Source organism: Sphaerodactylus townsendi, linkage group LG05 (assembly GCF_021028975.2).
Source record: "Sphaerodactylus townsendi isolate TG3544 linkage group LG05, MPM_Stown_v2.3, whole genome shotgun sequence".
NCBI lineage: Eukaryota > Metazoa > Chordata > Lepidosauria > Squamata > Sphaerodactylidae > Sphaerodactylus > Sphaerodactylus townsendi.
In genome coordinates, this window is record NC_059429.1 from 21,297,422 (window position 1) to 21,316,313 (window position 18,892).

Here is an 18,892-nt window from a genome sequence, read left to right on the forward strand (position 1 = left end):
GTCCTGGGCAGCCTCGATTTGTGTCAGGGTTGTGCAGAGAAGGAAAAGGGCTTTAACCCTTCAATCAAGGGGCTTTTGGGGAGGCCAGCCGCTGATGTGCGCCCCCCCTTTTAACAGCAGGGGTCCTGCTGTCCCCCCCCCTAGAGGAGTTCAAGCTGTTGGACGCCATCTGTTGTTTTGTAATGCTATGTTATAATTTGAGCGCTGTATTTTAATAAGGACCAGTACTAAATGTACTGTATTTGTTTATTTATTTGTCTGTTTATTTTATTTACCTGTTGTGAACCGCCCTGAGCCCTCCGAGGGAGCGCGGTATACAAGTTTAATTATAAATAAAAATAAAATAAATAAAATCTCCACTCGTTTTTAATATTCAGAGCAGCCTCAATTCGTCTCAGCATTGTGCAATTTTTGTCAGCATTTTGACACAAAGTATACTAAAAATGCATGCCCTTGGGCAGCTCACCTTGGTATTATCATACATCTCCTTCTGGTGCCGTTTCGTGGGCACCCAGCTGTCCCAATACTCATGAATTGGCCCCTGCTGAAGATCTGTAACCAACTGACTACAGCAGGGGTCTTCAAACTATGGCCCTCCAGATGTTCATGAACTACAATTCCCATCAGCCCCTGCCAGCATGGCTAAGTGGCAGGGCTGATGGGAATTGTAGTTCATGAACATCTGGGGGGGCATAGTTTGAAGACCCCTGGACTACAGGGAACCCAGCAATGTCTTCAAAGTCATTAAACTGGGGGGAGGGGCTCATGAACTGCATTGCAAACGTTGGTGAGCTATGGTTGGTTTTAAGAGTGTGGTACCAGGTAGAAACACCCTTAAACTACCCTATAGCTTGAACAGTCTGGAAAAGGCATGTGGCATAGGTTCAGATTTGGCTTAGCACAGTCAGTAGATGTGACTGGATTCTAGTAGAGGTCAAGTTGAAATCCCAACACAAAATAGACAGCACCAAACCAGAGGAACAGATTACTTATATCATACTTGCCTCTCCCTAGTGGAGATACACATTAGATTACACTATTGTTCTCTCTTCCATTTTTCTTCACAACAACCCTGTGAAGTAGGTTAGGCTGAGAGTGTGCGACTGGCCCAAGGTGTCCTGGTGAGCTTCCATGGCAGACCAGAGATTTAAAGTTCCTAACAGTGAGGGCTGTTTGGCAGTGAAACACACTGCCTTGAAGGGTGGTGGAGTCTCTTCATTCGGAGGTTTTTAAACAGAGGCTGGATGACCATCTGCCAGGAGTGCTTTGATTGTGTGTTCCTGCATGGCTGGGGATGACCCTTCTGGCCTCTTCCAACTCTATGATTCTAGGTCCCAGTCCACCATTCTAATCACTACTCTGGCTCTTGCTATAGAGATGGGAGGTTATAAAGCTGGGGGAAAAAGCAAGGCTAAAATAAGGAGTCCTCATAGTTTGTTTGCAATTAAAAGCTCAAAGCATGGTTAACACTATTAGGACATAAGGCGCCACTATTTCCCATGATCCAGATAAAACCAGCATGGTTTAGTGCCGTGGTGGCGAACCTTTGGCACTCCAGATGTTATGGACTACAATTCCCATCAGCCCCTGCCAGCATGGCCAATTAGCCATGCTGGCAGGGATGATAAAGTGTAGTCCATAATCTGGAATATAAAAAAACTCCTCCACCACTGGTGTAGTGCATAGGTGTCAAACTCGCGCCCCTCCAGATGTTATGACTACAGTTCCCATCATCCCCCGCCAGCATCATGCTGGCAGGGGATGATAGGAATTGTAGTCCATAACATCTGGAGGGGTGCGAGTTTGACACCTGTGGTGTAGTGGTTAAGAGTGGTGGGTTCAAATCTGGAAAACCGGATTTGATTCCCACTCTTCCACACGAGCAGCAGACTAATCCAGTGAACCGGGTTGGTTTCCCCACTCGTACACATGCAGCCCGCTAGGTGACCTTGAGCCAGTCACAGTTCTCTCACAACACTCTCAGCCCCACATACCTCACAAAGTATGGGGAGGAGAAGGGAAGGTGATTGTAAGCCACTTTGAGACTCCTTAAAGGTTGAGAAAAGTAGGGTATAAAACCCAACTCTTCTATTTCTTACGGACTGTGTTCAGACAAGCATGTTTCAATTGCAATGCAAACCGCCCAAATGCTTCCTTCCTTTTTGGGTACCGTTCATCCATCCGTTGTGCCCCCAGATCACATGGTGAGTACTGACCCTTTCTCCAGCAGTGGCCATTCTGGTTTCTGCAGGGGGTTGGTGCTTGGCGTGGCCCAGCATTCGTGCAGGACCAGATGCAAGGCTGGGTCTGTCCTCCCGAGAATGCGGACTTCAACGGGAACTGGGTCACGGAGGACCTTCACCACTGGATAATCCCGGTCGGCATAGTAGGAGAAGAAGAACGCATCTGGAGACAGGGAAGAGCCAGGTAGCTTCAAGTGAAAGGAGAGTCGGAGCATTGCTCCAGAAGGGTCTTTGCCAAATGACAACCATGCCAGCTTTCATAGGAGATGCTGGGGACAGAAGCTGGTGCCCTCCGAATGCCGAACACCATGCCACAGCCTCCCTTGCACGTATGAAAAGATTATGGCATGTATGTAAGGGGACTTCCTGGGTACAGTGGCAAGTACCATCCATGCAAAAATAGGCACATGACTGTCTCCCATATTCTTCTGCTCATGTAGCCAGCGTGTTGTAGTGGTTAAGAGCAGGTGCACTCTAATCTGGAGAACCAGGTTTGATTCCCCACTCTGCCACTTGAGCTGTGGAAGCTTATCTGGGGAACCAGATTAGTTCGTGCACTCCAACACACGCCAGCTTTGGCGAGTCACAGTTCTTCGGAGCTCTCTCAGCTCCACCCACCTCACAAGGTGTTTGTTGTGGGGAGGGGGGAGGAGATTGTAAGTCACTTTGAGTCTCCTTGTAGGAGAGAAAGGGGGGATATAAATCCAAACTCTTCTTCTTCTTTTAACATTTAGGAAGATAATTTGCTCGGGTTGTGGGATCCATGCAGTGAATTGAATCCCTCCCTGCCTTAAACAAAAGTTGTAAAGAATGAAATGTTCCGTGCTTTGCTTATTTTAAAAACAAATTGCCCTACACTGCAAAATGTTGACCTAAAAGAACGCTCATGTACCGAATCATAGCAGATAAGAAGGTTCTAAGGCTAGGCCAGGGGTAGGGAACCTGCGGCTCTCCAGATGTTCAGGAACTACAATTCCCATCAGCCCCTACCAGCATGGCCAATTGGCCATGCTGACAGAGGCTGATGGGAATTGTAGTTCCTGAACATCTGGAGAGCCGCAGGTTCCCTACCCCTGGGCTAGGCTAACTCCCTGATACTAAAGATAAGAGGGAATTGTTCTGTATCCTGTTGGTACACGGGTCAGTGGATAACATTTGAGAACCGCAGAATAACTTTTTACTTCATTAGCATAGTAAAAATTGCACCCCTGGTCAGACTGCCTATGAAATACCTGGACCTGGAATACCTGGAGTGGAATACATGGACCTGGAGTTCTGGGAGAAGATTTGGGGTAAAGGCCAGGGGAATACATGGGTCAAAAGAGGCAGGCAGCTGGCCTCTGAAGAAAAGTATATAAGCCAGATGGAAACTTGTGTTAATTGCACTAGCTTTGGCGTCTATCTTGTAGCTTTGCTGTCTGCGCGAACAATACAATGAAACGTGGTTTTGCACATTTAGCCATTGTGTGATTGAGTGGATCTCAGATCAAGCGAACGAATCCCCAGGCCTGGGGGGCCAACCCATGTACAGCAATTCCTCCTTCCCACAGGCCTAGAAACGCTCCTTCTGTGACTCAAAGGCTGCAAGAACAGAGGAAGGCAGGAAGACTTTGCTTTCTTTGCGCGGAGCCATTAGAATACATGCCAGTGTTTGCAGGACTTTCAGGGCAATCCTAAGAAGAGTTAAGCCAGTCTAAGACCATTGAAGTGAATGGAGTAAATGTCCCTAGGGTTGCACTGATAATTGCTTCCCTGTGCTGATCCATGACAGTAATAAATTGATTGAATGAATTGCTCTTCCCCTTCCCCTTGCATGAAGAGCCCAGTGGGGGCCAAGAAGCACATTGATCTATTTAATTGTCAAACATCCCCACCAACCCTGTTGCCCAAGCCGTCTGCTTGCTTGTTGGATACAGGAGAACTTACCTTGCGCCAATCTCATCTCCAGTGTGAGAGGTCCTTGCTGGGCAATGCCAGCAGGTGGCGTCAGTGGGACAACCAGGACGCTGACCGGCAAGGAGGCTTCGGCAGAGTAGCTGCAACGGACGGTGACTCTGTGTAGTGGAGCAAAGAATGAGCAGAGATGGGCCGAGCTGGTGCCTCCATTTTATTTTCGCCCATTTACAGCTGCAAGTCTCAATGGGTATAAGCAAAACGGCTGAAAGATCTCCAGAGATCACTTTTCCTGTAAAAACATAGTCCTACCAGCAACACCAAGCCAGCGTGGTTAAGAGCAGGTGCGCTCTAATCTAGAGAACTGGGTTTGATTCCCCGCTCTCGCACTTGAGCTGTGGAAGCTTATCTGGTGAACCGGATTAGCTTGTGCACTCCAACACATGACAGCGGGGTGACCTTGGGCTAATCACAGTTCTTCTGAGCTCTCTCAGCCCCACCCACCTCACAGGGTGTTTGTTGTGAAGGGGGAAGGGAAAGGAGATTGTGAGCACCCTTGAGTCTCCTTACAGGAGAGAAAGGGGGATATAAATCCAACTCTTCTTCTTCTTAAACAGATTACTATGCAGCACCAAGTCCTAATTCAAACTAGCAACTTGTAAAGTTTAATTCAGCCACAGCAAACAGATAGTCACTGGCAACATTAAACTAAGTAATGTATAGCAATAAATGTGGGCAGAGAATTTTTTTTCCAAATCCAGTGCCAGATATGCAGGAGAGGCAGCACCCGGATAAAAGACATGGGAAGGGAGCAAACGACAACTCTTGCGGCACACCGAAGCTTGCATTGCGTCTGTAGATCCCAAGCAGGGATCTTTGGGTCTTCCACATCTAGAGACATTTCGGTTGCCCCTCATTTCCCCTTCTTGCTCCGAAAACGGCTTTCCACCTGCCCATTTCCTTTCCATGCCTGAACAGCTCCTTACCTGAAGTTGCTGTCCCGGGTGATGGAACCAGACCGGGACACAAGAACTTGCCTGTCTGCCACCAGCTCGTTCTCATAGACTCGCTGGTTTCCAGTGGCCTGAACAGAAATAGGAGGCTTGGTGAGCAATTTGTGTTCAGCAACAACCATGTATCTTTCAAGAGGCAGCGTTAGTGAGTCTGGGGCCCCGGTTAAAAGCCAAGGAGGAAGCCCCAGGATCGCTGGAAGTGGCAGATGGGAGTTTTACAGACAAACCTGGTCATGCCCCTTCCTGACACCGTACCTTCAAGGTTGTCCCGCAAGCAGACAGTGGAAACTGGAAAAGGAGAAAGGCATTGGTCTTGGATACAGGGGCACACTCTCTCCCTCGGCTGCTCAGCAAGCGCACCAAATCCAAGGTGAGAGGCGGACGGGTTGCATCCCTGGAGACAGCAATGGAGAACTGGCCTTCTGGGGTGCACTGGGCTGTCACTGTGGAAGGAAGAGAGAAACAAATAATGAATGAGGGACGAAGTCACCACAATACTGTAGTTGCTGCTGTTTGCATGGTTTTCAACAAGCCCCCCAAATGAGTCCACGTTTTATGCTGCCAAGGCTGGATTCCATGCTTGGAGTGGCCTTTTTCTGCAAGTGGTACGTTAACCCTTCATTTTGTGGCATAACCACCATCCCAAGCAGCTTTACTTATCTTTGGGGCAACAGGACAGCAGAGGACATTAGCCTGACCAAAGAAATGCAAACCAGATAGACAATAGAAGAAGAAGAGTTTCAATTTATACCCCCTACCCCACCTTTTCTCTCTTGTAAGGAGACTCAAGGTGGCTTACAAACTCCTTTCTCTTCCTTTCCTTGCAACAGACACCTTGTGAGGTAGGTGGAGCTGAGAGAGTTTCAAGAGAACTGTGACTAGCCCAAGGTCACCCATCAGGAATGCAGGAGTGTGGAAACACATCTGGTTCACCAGATAAGCCTCTGCCACTCAGGTGGAGGAGTGGGGGATCAAACCCAGTTCTCCAGATTAGAGTCTACCTGCTCTTAACTACTACATCATGCTGGCTCTCACCACAATTTTTTAAAAAGCACATTAAAAGCACACAAAAAAAGCAATTACCGTATATACTCGTGTATAAGCCGACTCGTGTATAAGCCGAGGCACCTAATTTTACTACCAAAACCTGGGAAAACTATTGACTGGCATTAAGCCCGGGAAGGTGGGAGAAGCAGGGAGGCAGAGGAGCTCTTATTTGGGCAGTGACTCCCCTGATGTCATTGCCCAAATATCCCCCTCCCTCAAACTGCCTGGGCTTCCTCAAACCCAGCAGGGGAGGTGAGGGAGCTCCTTATTTGAGCAATGACATCAGGGGAGTCACTGCCCAAATAAGGAGGCTCCCTACCTCAGGGTTTGAAGCCAACTCAACTCAGGAGTCCCCCTCACCCTCCGAGGAGGGCAGCAACAAGCAGCTTGTGCAGCGGCAGGGAGGTCCTCCCGGGCCACACCCCCAGCCTTGGCAGAGGCCTGAAGAGCCAGCAGGTAAGCAGTGACTCGTGTACAAGCCGAAGGGGCATTTTTCAGCCTTAAAACAGGGCTGAAAAACTCGGCTTATACGCGAGTATATACGGGTATTTACCACACTATACTGAACAAATAACAACGTCCACAAGAATTATATGTGGCTAAATAGCAAATAGCCAAAATGTTAACACTTTCTGAAAAAGCTTCATTCATAAAAATTAAGCTTCAGCGGATGAAGATTTTTAGAACGGGATTACATCCAGATTCCTGTACCTGCTGCTTCAAACATTTTGGCTGTTTACTATTTGGCCACATTTTATAATTCTTGTAGGACCTAGTAGGACCTTCCAGGACCTGGAAGTAGGGTAGTACAGCCTACTGGGAACCTCACTCATTTGCATTGGGTTCTGTACATTCTAGCAAGGTTCCCACCTGAAAGAACCGGTCCTCTGCCCCTGGGCTCACCTCTGTTGCCATAGTAACAAGGAGCCATCCTGTCTCTGGAGTTGTAGCAGCATCCCAGGTCCTCGCATTCCCTCTGGCTGACTTGGTAGGATGCACATGGGAGTCTGTCTGGAGCTTGGACGGCAGAACACAGATCGGGGCTGGGAGAATCCAGTGCTGCAGAGGAGGGTGGACGGCACAGTTAGAGATATGTTATATCATAGGTCGTTTCCCCACTTCTAAGATGGAGGTTGATATGCACTGGTTTCGTTTGTTCCAGGATCTTTTGAGCGCGGGGTCATGTTCCCCACCACAGCTTCTGCAGCTTGGTCCAGTGAACGTGGCAGCCACGCAACAGCCAGGCAGGACTCCCCACGATCCGCTCAGGGGGTGTCCTGATTGGCTGCTGCGTTGTGCTGGGGCGGGATTTTTTTCCCCAAAGGGACAAATCAATGTCTCCACATCTATTTGAGCACACACAATATGTGTCTATGCCCATGTGGGCTCAAAACTACGTGCAGACATGGATTTCTAGTATTAAATTTTTTGAAAAAATTAATAACCGGCTGCACACGCATCGCATACATCCCGCCATGGCCACGTCACTAAGCGGCAGGAAAATTGAAACCTGGAGTCATCCCCTGGGCTTCCCCACTGCCCCATGCAGGTTTTTCCAAAAGGCGCTGTTCCAAACAGGAGCAGATATGACGCGCACTGAGGGGGGTAGGAGAGCGGCAGAATCAGAGCAGCTGTGTTGCCACTGCTGTAGTGGGGGGTGCGGCTGGACCCCATGCTACTTGCCGCGAGTAGCAAGCAACAAAAGGTGAGTGGGGAAACGGCCACAGAGAGTCGTCTGCCGCTGAACTCCTGGCAAATGAGAGCCAGCCTAGATAATTATGAGATAACCTAGGACGTAATCTAGGACACACCATGCAAGGAACAGATGCTGCTAAGGACTGGGGGAATGACAGCTACTCAACAGGGGAAGACATGGCAGGCATGCAAAAGACCCCACTTTCAATCTCCAGTTTTAAAAGCATCTCAGTGAGAAGAGGCTTTAGCCCAGGACAGAAGAGACTGGGAAGAGTAACAGCTTGTCCGGCCTACTTATACTCTGCTTGCCTCCCCAATGGGGATCCAAAGCAGTAGACAAGATTGTTCTTCTCTCTGCCATTTTATCCTCACAACAACCCTGCAAGGAAGGTTTGGCCAAGAGATTGATTGGCCCAAGGTCCTCCCCTGAGCTTCCAAGGCAGAGCAGGGAACTTGGACCTCCCAAATCCTAGCCCGTTCTTACCACTACCCCACACTAGCTCTCAGAAGGCAACTTGACATGAGAGCAGCCAACAGTCACCTAGCTGGGCAATAAAAACCATCAATGAGAGTAAACAAAATCAAGATGGCCAAGGAGGAAAGAGGTTTCAATTATTTGGGCAGAAGCAATGAGTGAGGTTAGTTAGCAGGATGTAGGGGAGAGAGGCAAGAAAAGGGAGAAGTTCCTTCCTGCAGCTTGAGCAGATAATTCCAGCATCCCCACATCATTTTGTAATGCTTTATCTGCAACGCTTTGGTTTTCGGCTGTTTGAATTGTGCAAAGCCAGTGCCATTCAGAGTCAGCATTGACAAACAGGGCACCCAATTGCCAAGGTTAGGGGATTTCTTGCAACCTCTTGCAATAGCTCCGACCCTAAGCAGGAGAACCTCTTGACTGCCCAATACAAAATTCTGCTTGCAGAACATTCTTTGTGCCAGAATTATCTTTGCCTGCAGTTTCTGTACATGCTCCTTCCACATGCAGAATAATGCACTTTCAAACTGCTTTCAGTCAGGGGCGTACCTAGGCAAACTGGCGCCCGGGGACAAAACCTGAGTTTGGCGCCCCCCCCCCTGGCCTATGGCGTGTAGGCGGCCACCCTCCCACCATGACCAATTTGGGCATTTGGGGTTGGCCCTTTAGTGTTTTTTCGGCCCTGCAGGGAGGCTTTTAAGGCTAGCGGCACCATGATTTCAGGGCATCATCCAGAGACGGTCCTGATGATACCATCCAACTTTGGTGATGTTTGGTTCAGGGGAAGCAAAGTTATGGACCCCCAAAAGGGGTGCCCCATCCCCATTGTTTTCAATGGGAGCTAACCTGGGATGGGGGCTACCCATTTGAGGGACCATAACTTTGGTCCTCCTGAACCTAACTTCTCCAAACTTGGGTGGCATCATAAGAATAGTTAACAGATGATACCCTGAAATTTTTTAGTGTCATAACTGTAAAATACATCCTTCCAGGCACCCCAAAATTTGCCCAAGATTCTTTGTTTTGCAGTGACTTTGCTCCACTGCAGCTAATGAGAATTTCTGAGGCAGGCTGCACATTTTTTTGAAGATAGAGGCACCAGACTTTCAAGGTGGCTCCAGGGAGACATCCTGCTAATTGCATCAGGCTTAGAGACCTTTGCTTCTGTCCAATTTGCCTGGGCCCCCCAAAAGGCTTATTTTGTTTCCCGGCTCCTGCACTTGAAGCCTGCTGGGTGAGGTTCTCTCAGAACTTCTCAGCCCCCACCCACCCCAAAGCAAAAGCTCACCAACCTTGGATGCTATTACTCAAGGCCTCTTGGAGTCACCTTGAAGAAGTCTAGGCGCCTTTGTCTTCAAAAATGTGTGGTCACTGCTTACACACTCAGAAATTCCCCAGAATCTGCCCGCCATCAAGCCTGCATGATGTGCATGTGTTCTGTGGTGGGAAAAATTATTTTTTCCCACCATACCATGACCAGGCTTCCCAATAGGGGCTTTCTGTTATGCCCAGCTTTAGCTCTGTGGTAGAGAGTTTCAACAGGAGGCACTGTGGTAGTGGTTTTCTTCTCTCTGGGCAGGGGCACTTATTTCCTGTAGGGGCTGCTGGTGTAGGAATCTCCTGAAAGGAACCAGCCAACTTTGCTAAAGGGAGTTTGCCTGTGATGGCCCGAAGATGCTGTGGGCATCAGGTTCACCTTCAACTCGGTGCCCACAGCATTTTTCCTCTTCACACACATTTTAGCAAAATTTGGCTGGTTCGCTTTCCGGGAGACTCACACCAGCAGCCCTGCAGGAATGCCCCCCCACTCAGAGCAACATCCCTACCACAGTGCCTCCTGTTGAAACCTCTACCACAGAGCCATCTGGGCATAACAGATAGCCCCATTGAAGAGGTATCTATGGTGAGGAAAGTAATTTTTTCCACCACAGAAACTGCCTAGAGCCTGGCAGAATTCTGGGGGAATTTCTGAGTGGTGTAAGCTGGCTGCACATTTTTTTTTTTTTTTGAAGATAGAGGCACCAGACTTTCCAGAGGTGGCTCCAAGAAGGACCTTGAGTAATAGCATCCAAGAAGCTTGAGGTGAGCTTTGCTTCTGGAGTGGGGGGGGGGGAGTTGAGAGAGTTCTGGGAGGAGCACTCAGCCCCACAGAGCTTTCATGTGTGCAGGGGCAACAAGAAACTAAAGTATAAGCCTTTGGGGGCCCATAAAAGTGAACCCCCCATAAGCAAAGGAGTCTCCAAACCTGGAGTGCAATTAGCAAGGATGCCCTCCTGGAGCCACCCTTACCAGAAGTCTGGTGCCTCTATCTTCCAAAATGTGCAGCCTGCCTACACACTCAGAAATTCCCCAGTGAACTCTAATGTAGCAAAGTCACTGCAAAACAAAGAATCTTGGGCACAGAAATTTCTTGGGGGTGCCTGCTAAAGGGGTGTATTTTTTGCAGCTAAGTGACCCCCCAAAATTTCAGAATTATCTTCTGTTAACAATTCTTATGATGCCACCCAAGTTTGGTGAAGTTATGTTCAGGAGGGACTAAAGTTATTGTCCCTCAAATGGGTAGCCCCCCCATCTCGGAGGTTAGCTCCCATTGAAAACAATGGGGATAGGGCACCTTTGAGGGTCCCATAACACTTTGCTTCCCCTGAACCAAACATCTACACCAAATTTGGGTGGTATCATCAGGACAGTCTCTGGGTGGTACCCCGAAATTTTGAAGTGCCATGGCAACAAAATGCACGCCACCTGCGAGTGGAACGTGAAAAAAAAACACTTTAAAATGTAAAAAAAAAAAAAACATACAAGAAACTGACCCATAGAGAATGTTGGCGCCCCCCCACGTGACCAAATGGGGGGCGCCCGGGGACAAAGGGTACCCCATGTCCCTAGGTAGGAACGCCACTGCTTTCAGTGCTCTATGAAGCTGTGCGGAATGGCAAAATCCACTTGCAAACAGTTGTGAAAGTGATTTGAAAACGCATTATTTTGCGTGTGCGGAAGGGGCCTGTGTTTTCAGAACACAACTGAGGGTTCTCAAAGAACTCAGGTAGGAAATACTGCTCACCTACCAGTGTATACGGAACTTGGTTGCTAAAGAAAATAAACGAATTCCTTAGAGGGGATTGAAAGAACAGCTGGTGATACAGGTAAAGTACAAGCAGGGGGAAAGGCCATTTACCTTCATGATTGCTCTGGGAAGGTTGATGGAATGCAATAGAACTAAGGCTGAGGAAAAAATGGACATGGCTTTTGGAGAATCTGCCTTCTCGAACTGTTTAAGATAGCAATATGCATCTTGACTGCTGTGTGTGTATCAAGAACATGGCAGATACTATATTTCAAAAGCTTGGGACTCACTTGAGACCAGAGGCGTAGCTCCAAGGGAACGGGGGGGGTGATGCACCGGGCATGCACCCCGTGGTGTGTGTGGTGAGGGTGTTCCGGGGGGATGGCTGGGGCATTCCGGGGTGGGGCAGGGGCGGAGGATGCAGCAGTGCACCGGGCACTTCCCCCCCTTGCTACGCCTCTGCCCGAGACCCTTGGTAATCACAGCACTATTTTTGGATCTCCTCCCCACCGAAGATCCAAAGTGGTTCCCTGCGTTTTGACCATGCATTTTCCAAAATAAAGCTGCTTAGCAGAGACTTCTGAATAAAATTCAGTGCCATGGGATAGTACTAGTAGATGGAGGTCTGGAAAGGGTTCAACAAACTGAGATTTTCCTACTGGAACAACATGCTGGGCAACAGGAGGTTCAACTACAGCAAAGTTCCGCAAAATGGTGCCAACCAGTATTTCCATTGGCACCCACCAAGCTTTTTCAGAAAGGGGTGGGGCCATTGCAAGGTAAGGCTTGTTATTGGCTTCCCTGATTCAAATGACAGAATTTTCCACTGAAGAACGAAGAGGATTGATAATCACGGGCGTTCCTTCGTCAGTGTGTGGTTCCATCCCCCATCCCCCTTCCTTCTTCTCAGGATGTGTGAGGAGGATGGTACCGTCTTTGGCTCCGCCTCCTAAAGCAGCCATTTGGGGCCTAGCTTCGCTTTCTGTGGAAGCCATTTTGGGGTGGCATTCACCAGTCTTTCTCAAAATCCCAAAGGTGTCCACAATCTTACAAACGGTTGAGGACCCCTGAACTGCAAGGACCACCTTCCAATTTTTTCCCGTCCCTAACCCCAGTTCATATACTTGGGACTCCTTATATTTTCAAGGTCAAAGTCCCAGGAATTACCTAGAAAGGCATCTGGGCATTTCAGCACTTCTTTATAGGTAGTTTTTTGTCCGTTGGCTCTTAGACCTTCAATTTGGATCGTTGCTTGATAGCTTCCATCCTAGACAGAAGAAATTCAGGTCAGCAGTTGAGATGTTGTCACATGAATATGCAAGACACTGAGACGATATAAGAACATAAGAACATAAGAACAAGCCAGCTGGATCAGACCAGAGTCCATCTAGTCCAGCATTCTGCTACTCGCAGTGGCCCACCAGGTGCCTTTGGGAGCTCACATGCAGGATGTGAAAGCAATGGCCTTCTGCTGCTGCTGCTGCTCCTGAGCACCTGGTCTGCTAAGGCATTTGCAATCTGAGATCAAGGAGGATCAAGATATAGTCACAGCTTTTTCCTGTGATGCACACAATTGGGAGTTGGGTGGGTAGAGCAGAGTTATCCTTGCAGCATAACTCTCCAAGGCTTAAGGACAAGTACTGGTAAGAGACTTGGATTGAAGAACAGGACAGCGGGACTGCTTCAGAGCCGATTTGACCTTGATGTTTTGGAGAGCTTCCGATACATCAGTGTGCTTTGCCTGAAGAATGAAGCTCTCCATCTTTAAGCCAAAGCAAAGGAAAACTTTGTGTTTTATCTGAAAACAACAAGAGGATGTTTTATTTGAAAACACTGACATTCTGGACAATTCGGAAGGTTACTATGTCAGACTATACAGGGAGGCCATTGAAATTCACAAACACCAAGATAACTTCAACAAGAAAGAAAAGACTCTGAGAATTAACAAAGCTTGGCTACCAGTACTTAAAAACACCAGAATCAAAGGCCAAGGGCATGCTAAATTCATGGACAATGGACTCCACCCAGACACAGGATTTGCATTCACCAATACTGCTACTGCTGCAGGGAAAGCAAATGCAACTACAAATGTAAATGGACTGATAACCTCACCCGCAATACAATGCACTCAGCCACACCTTTGCATAGTAAGTTCCACCCAAACACTTACTGATTGGTTCCCACCCTGGGACATGGACAATATATACCCCACTAAACATTTCCGTCTCACTAGGCACAGTGTGAAACAGACTTTTCTCTGTGATACACCTCTGAAGATGCCAGCCACAGATGCAGGCGAAACGTTAGGAACAAGATCTACCAGACCACGGCCACACAGCCCGGAAAACCCACCACAACCAAAGGAAAGCTCCTTTGCTCCAACATAGAGGAAAAATGCAGGGGGCTGTAAGCAGAACTTGTGGGCGGAAGCTCTGCCTGTTGCCAATCTAGGGTGGTGGGTATATGCTTTGCTTCCCTTCGATGGGCTTGTTTTTCATTCACAGCAGAGGACCGCAGCTCAGCTGTTAAACAGGAAAGAGGGTTGCTCTTCCTTATTTTACCAGGTCTTCTGCAACATTGCATTGGAGAGCCATGGGGTGCATGGGTAGGCAGCAAAGGAATAAGGCATATGATACCACCTCATATACCTTTACCCAGTGGTGGGATTCAGCCGGTTCGCACCACTTTGGCAGAACCGGTTGTTAAATTGCATGTAAACAACCAGTTGTTAAATGATTGAATCCCACTACCAGAACTGGTTGTTAAATTATTTGAATCCCACCACTGGCTCTACCCTGTTTGCTACTGCTTCCAGAGTGGGGCTGTCCCCTGCCCCCCCCCCCCCCCACACACAAGTACTGGATTAAACTAGTACCAACAGCAGCATATTTATTTAAAATGTATTTGTAATACATGCACCGCACCTCATACTAGCATTTCTAGGTGGTTGGCAAGTATGCTACAAGCTTCGCACTACATATTTGCAAGCTGTCTGGTGATTCACGGACAAAGCTACAGCTCTGCAGAAAGCCACCCTCCTTTCCAAGACAATTGGCCACCCCAAACTGGTTACTCCAGTGGATGTAATTAAGAAGTTGCCATTTTGTTGTTCTAATAGCAGTTTAATAGAACGCAACCAACTGGAGGGCCCAGCAGTGGCTCAAAAACTTAGTAGCCATCTTTGGAGAATGGAGGGAATGGAATGGAGGGAAAAGGTGCTAAGACTGTACTGGCACAGAATGTGGCATGGCAGACTGGCAGTGCATTTGAGTCATGATGTGCCCGCTATCTAGTGAGACTCCACGTTTATGTCCACACAGGTGCCAATCTCTTTTTAAAAACAACCCCACCCCGAAAACAAGAAGAAGAGTTTTTATAGCCTGTTTTTCTCTACTGATAGAAGTCTCAAAGTGGCTTATAAATACCTTCCCTCTACCTCTTCACAAGAGGTACCTTGTAAGGTAGGTGGGGCTGAGAGAGTTCTGAGAGAACTGTGACTGGCCCAAGGTCACCCAGCAGGCTTCACCTGGGAGAACAGGGAATCAAACCTGGTTCTCCACATTAGAATCCACTGCTCTTAGCTATTACACAAGAGTCAGAAAACAGATATTCATCACAGGTCAGCATAGACTGGCCGTTCTTATGTGGGGCTTCTATTCTGAAAGAGATAGCTCACTCAATCCTCCTATTCCAACCTTGCAAGATTGTTTTAACTATCAAGATCTTACATGGGCTTTGACATAACACCCGGAAGTTGCTATCTTCACCACCATGGAGCCATCACGATTCGGGGCTATCCGAGTCCCACAGACCGAGTCATTCTTCAAGGGGTGAGGCTTGCCTTCAGCATCTAGAGGGGGTTAAAGCAGCAAAATGCCTTGACAAAGACAATCCAGGCATCCCCAGATGGGTCCTACACACCCTGACAGGCCACCCCAACACCTCTTCAAGCTCTTGTCCCAAAGAAGGAAAGGCCAAGAAAATAAATTTACCACATGTGTGAACAAGCTTTTGTAAAGGGCAATTTATTGCCACTTCCCCATATGAGGATGTGTTTCTTAAATTTGGCCTTTCAGGTATCCAAACAGACTAGGTATTTTTGGATGTAACATTTACTATTTTCTTTTTAGCATCTACCCAATAATTTTCTGTGGGATGCCTTTTTAATTCAAAATATTTATTCTAGGATTCAAGCATAATCTAAACTCTGGTTTAGTGTACCAAATAAACTTGCAATTCCACACCCAAATTATAATTGTACATATATATGACTAGCCTCAGGAAAGCTATGTTACCTCAGAAATACTATGGCCACCTACCCTGTTTCCCCTAATATAAGACATCCCCGAAAAATAAGACATAGTAGAGGTTTTGCTGAATTGCGAAATATAAGGCATCCCCCGAAAGTAAGACATAGCAAAGTTTTTGTTTGGAAGCATGCCCAACGAACAGAACACAGGAAAAATAAGACATCCCCTGAAAATAAGACACAGCGCATCTTTGGGAGCAAAAATTAATATAAGACACTGTCTTATATTCTTATAATATAAGACACTGTCTTATATTCGGGGAAACACGGTAGTTATATTATTTCTGTCTAAAGACAGACTTGTCAGCCAGGTCACCCCTCCTTTATTTATTTATAAGTGTTTATACCCCACCTCAAACTAGCATCTCTAGGCTGCTTACATAAATTAAAACAATAAATACCACAATTAAAACACAATCAATAAAATATATCCATTAAAACTAGAATAAGAACAACCTTGAAATAACCCTGACTATCCCACCCCCTAGACTAGCAGTTCTAAAGGGAGATTTCCAAATGTCTGGACGAAGAGAAAGGTCTTTGCCATGTTCCTAAACCCATAAAGGATAGGGGCATGGCAAATCTCCAAGGGGAGATTGTTCCAAAGCATTACCATGAACTGTATCAATCTTCTTGCTCCCATTCTTGGGCTCTCAATACCAGTTGTTAGCTCTCAAAAGCCTCTTACAGTTACTGCATACACATGCAAGTTTTTGAGGAGGCGGCAGCCAGATTTTTGTGCTTTGCTGCAGAAGACTTCTGTGGCACCTTGAATACTTTTAAACTTTAGGGCTGCCAATCTCCAAGTGGTACTTGGCAATCTCCACCTATTACAACTGATCTCCAGCCAACCATAATCAGTTCCCTGGGAAAAAATGTCTGCTCTGGAAGGAAGACTCTATGGCATTATGGACCTGCTGAGGTCCCTCTTATCCCTAAACCCCACCCTCCCTAGGCTCCACCCCCAAAATCTCCAGGTAGTTCCCAAGCCAGATCTGGCAACCCTATTAAACACAGATGCCACATCTAGAGTAGTGATGAACCTGACTAGTCCATGTGTAGGACTGCCAACCTCCAAGTGGAAGTTCTCTCAGAATTACTACTCATCTCTTGACTACAGAGATCACTTCCACTGGAGAAAATGGTTGCTTTGGAGGATGGGCTCTATGGCATTATAATCCCACCTTACTGAGGCTCAACCCTCAAAACAATTTATTTGCATCCTGTTTCCTAGCAATTCTTTTTCTGAAAATGTTTTGAAAACATTTTCAATTGCTGTGCGTAGTTCTTTAAGATATCTCCCATGCACCATTTTCTAAGATCCTGCCTGCCATCTTGTGCTATATTTTCATCATTTTGTTTTAATTTTGGGGAGTTGTGTCTCTGTAGCTTCAAAGACCGCTAGAGAATTGTGGCTCAAGACTTTGAATCTTCCTAGCACTAGATCCACAGCTCTTTGTAAAAAATGGAACTGCCACAAAATGGTGCCAAGAATCATTTTGAGGGGTGAGTGCAAATAAAATGGCGGGGTGGGTGGGGGTGGAATTGAAAACATTTTGCAAACATCTCCAAAATGTTTTCAGTTACTTGTGTGGAAAGGGCCATAGAGTTGGCAACCCTATCCTTTAGCTGCTTCGAGGGCTTCATAATAGCACATACGTCTCCTTTTATCATCACATCAGGGAGGGGCTATAACTCAGTCTAAGAATCTCCGCTTTCCATATGGAAGGTCCGAGGTTTGATTCCCAGCATCTCCAGTTTAAAAGGGCCAGGAAATAGATGATGCAGAATCTGTCAGCTTGAGATCCTGGAGAGCTACGACCAGTCTGAGTAGACAATTCTGATAGCGGTAGCCTAAGAGTTTGATTCAGTACAAAGCAGTTTCATGTACTGAGACCAGAACAACCTTGTGAGGTGGGATAAACATATTCAAGCACTTACAGCAAAAACTTATCTATAGAATGCAAAGTGGCAGACTCCTACAATCTCAGTTGACTTAAAGAAGAGTTTGGATTCCTACCCTCTTTTCTCAACTGTTAGGAGTTTAAAAAACAGCTTGCAAACTCCTGCCTTTCCTCTCCCCACAACAGACACCTTGTGAGGTAGGTGGGGCTGAGAGAGCTTGAGAGAATTATGACTAGCCCAAGGTCACCCAGCGGGCTTCATGTGGAGGAGCAGGGAACCAAATCCAGTTCACCAGATTTGAGCCCTCCGCTCTCAACCACTACACCAGACCATTGTAAGAACAAGAAATAACACTTAACAGTTTAATAGCCATTCATTTTCACTGCTCAAAACTAGTGTCCTATTATATAATTATTACCTTAAAGGAGGAGAAGGGCATTTCATTTAAACACGGAGAACATATTAAAACAACACTCATCCTCCATCAACCCACAATAGATCAGAAATAGTCAAAGCAAATAGCTTCAGGGGGAAATTCAAACTTACCCAAGATTCTTATTGTAGAGAAAGCAGCTTGAGGATGAGGTAACAAGAGAAGTTCTAAATTGTCTCCATTACAGTTAAGCAGCCCAGAATCCCAGGTAGCTCCAGCAATAACCCCCACATTCACTTGGGCAACCCCAACAAGGAACCACAAAAACAAAACTCCCTCCAAACCCATCCTAGTTAATACACATGCCCAGATGTTTACCTGCTGCCTGGTGTTCACAGGTGTGTTATACCCCTGGGAGAAATGTGATTGGACTACACTTAACTGAGCTACCCTATCTCATGCCTTCATCAATTGACACACCTGAAAATGAAGATTGCGCTCCTATAGACCCTTACTAGGATATTAGAGTTGCCAGCAGGCCTAGATAAAAATGTCCTGTCTCTTTAGTAAAGGTGTGGACATGGGTCCTTGAACCTTGTCATGGCATGGAGATAAATAACATCGTTTGGTAAATAATTGGGCACTTCTTCAGGTCTCTCGGGAGTCACTCCCATTGAATTTAGTGGGGCTGACCTCCCAGTAAATATGCACAGGCTCAAGTTGGCGGGTTGCAAACCAGTGGTGGGATTCAGCACGTTCACACCACTTCAGCAGAACCAGTTGTTAACCACCGGAACCAGTTGTAAAATTATTTGAATCCCACCACTGTTGCAAACCTATGCACACTTCCTAGTTGGAAGGAAAGTCCATGA

General features: G+C 47.0%; 1 protein-coding gene across 1 annotated transcript in view; it reads right to left on the minus strand.

Moving 5' to 3' along the window:
* Window positions 1-18,892, minus strand: part of ZP4 (zona pellucida glycoprotein 4) — a 28,647-nt gene that overhangs the window by 5,491 nt on the left and 4,264 nt on the right. Inside the window, exons 2-8 of the mRNA XM_048497806.1 lie at window positions 15,162-15,283; window positions 13,075-13,231; window positions 7,100-7,255; window positions 5,405-5,592; window positions 5,123-5,220; window positions 4,170-4,297; window positions 2,217-2,406 (exon numbers count right to left, since the gene is read on the minus strand). Coding sequence (XP_048353763.1) covers window positions 2,217-2,406; window positions 4,170-4,297; window positions 5,123-5,220; window positions 5,405-5,592; window positions 7,100-7,255; window positions 13,075-13,231; window positions 15,162-15,283 — 1,039 coding nt within the window. The remainder of the gene's footprint in view (window positions 1-2,216; window positions 2,407-4,169; window positions 4,298-5,122; window positions 5,221-5,404; window positions 5,593-7,099; window positions 7,256-13,074; window positions 13,232-15,161; window positions 15,284-18,892) is intronic.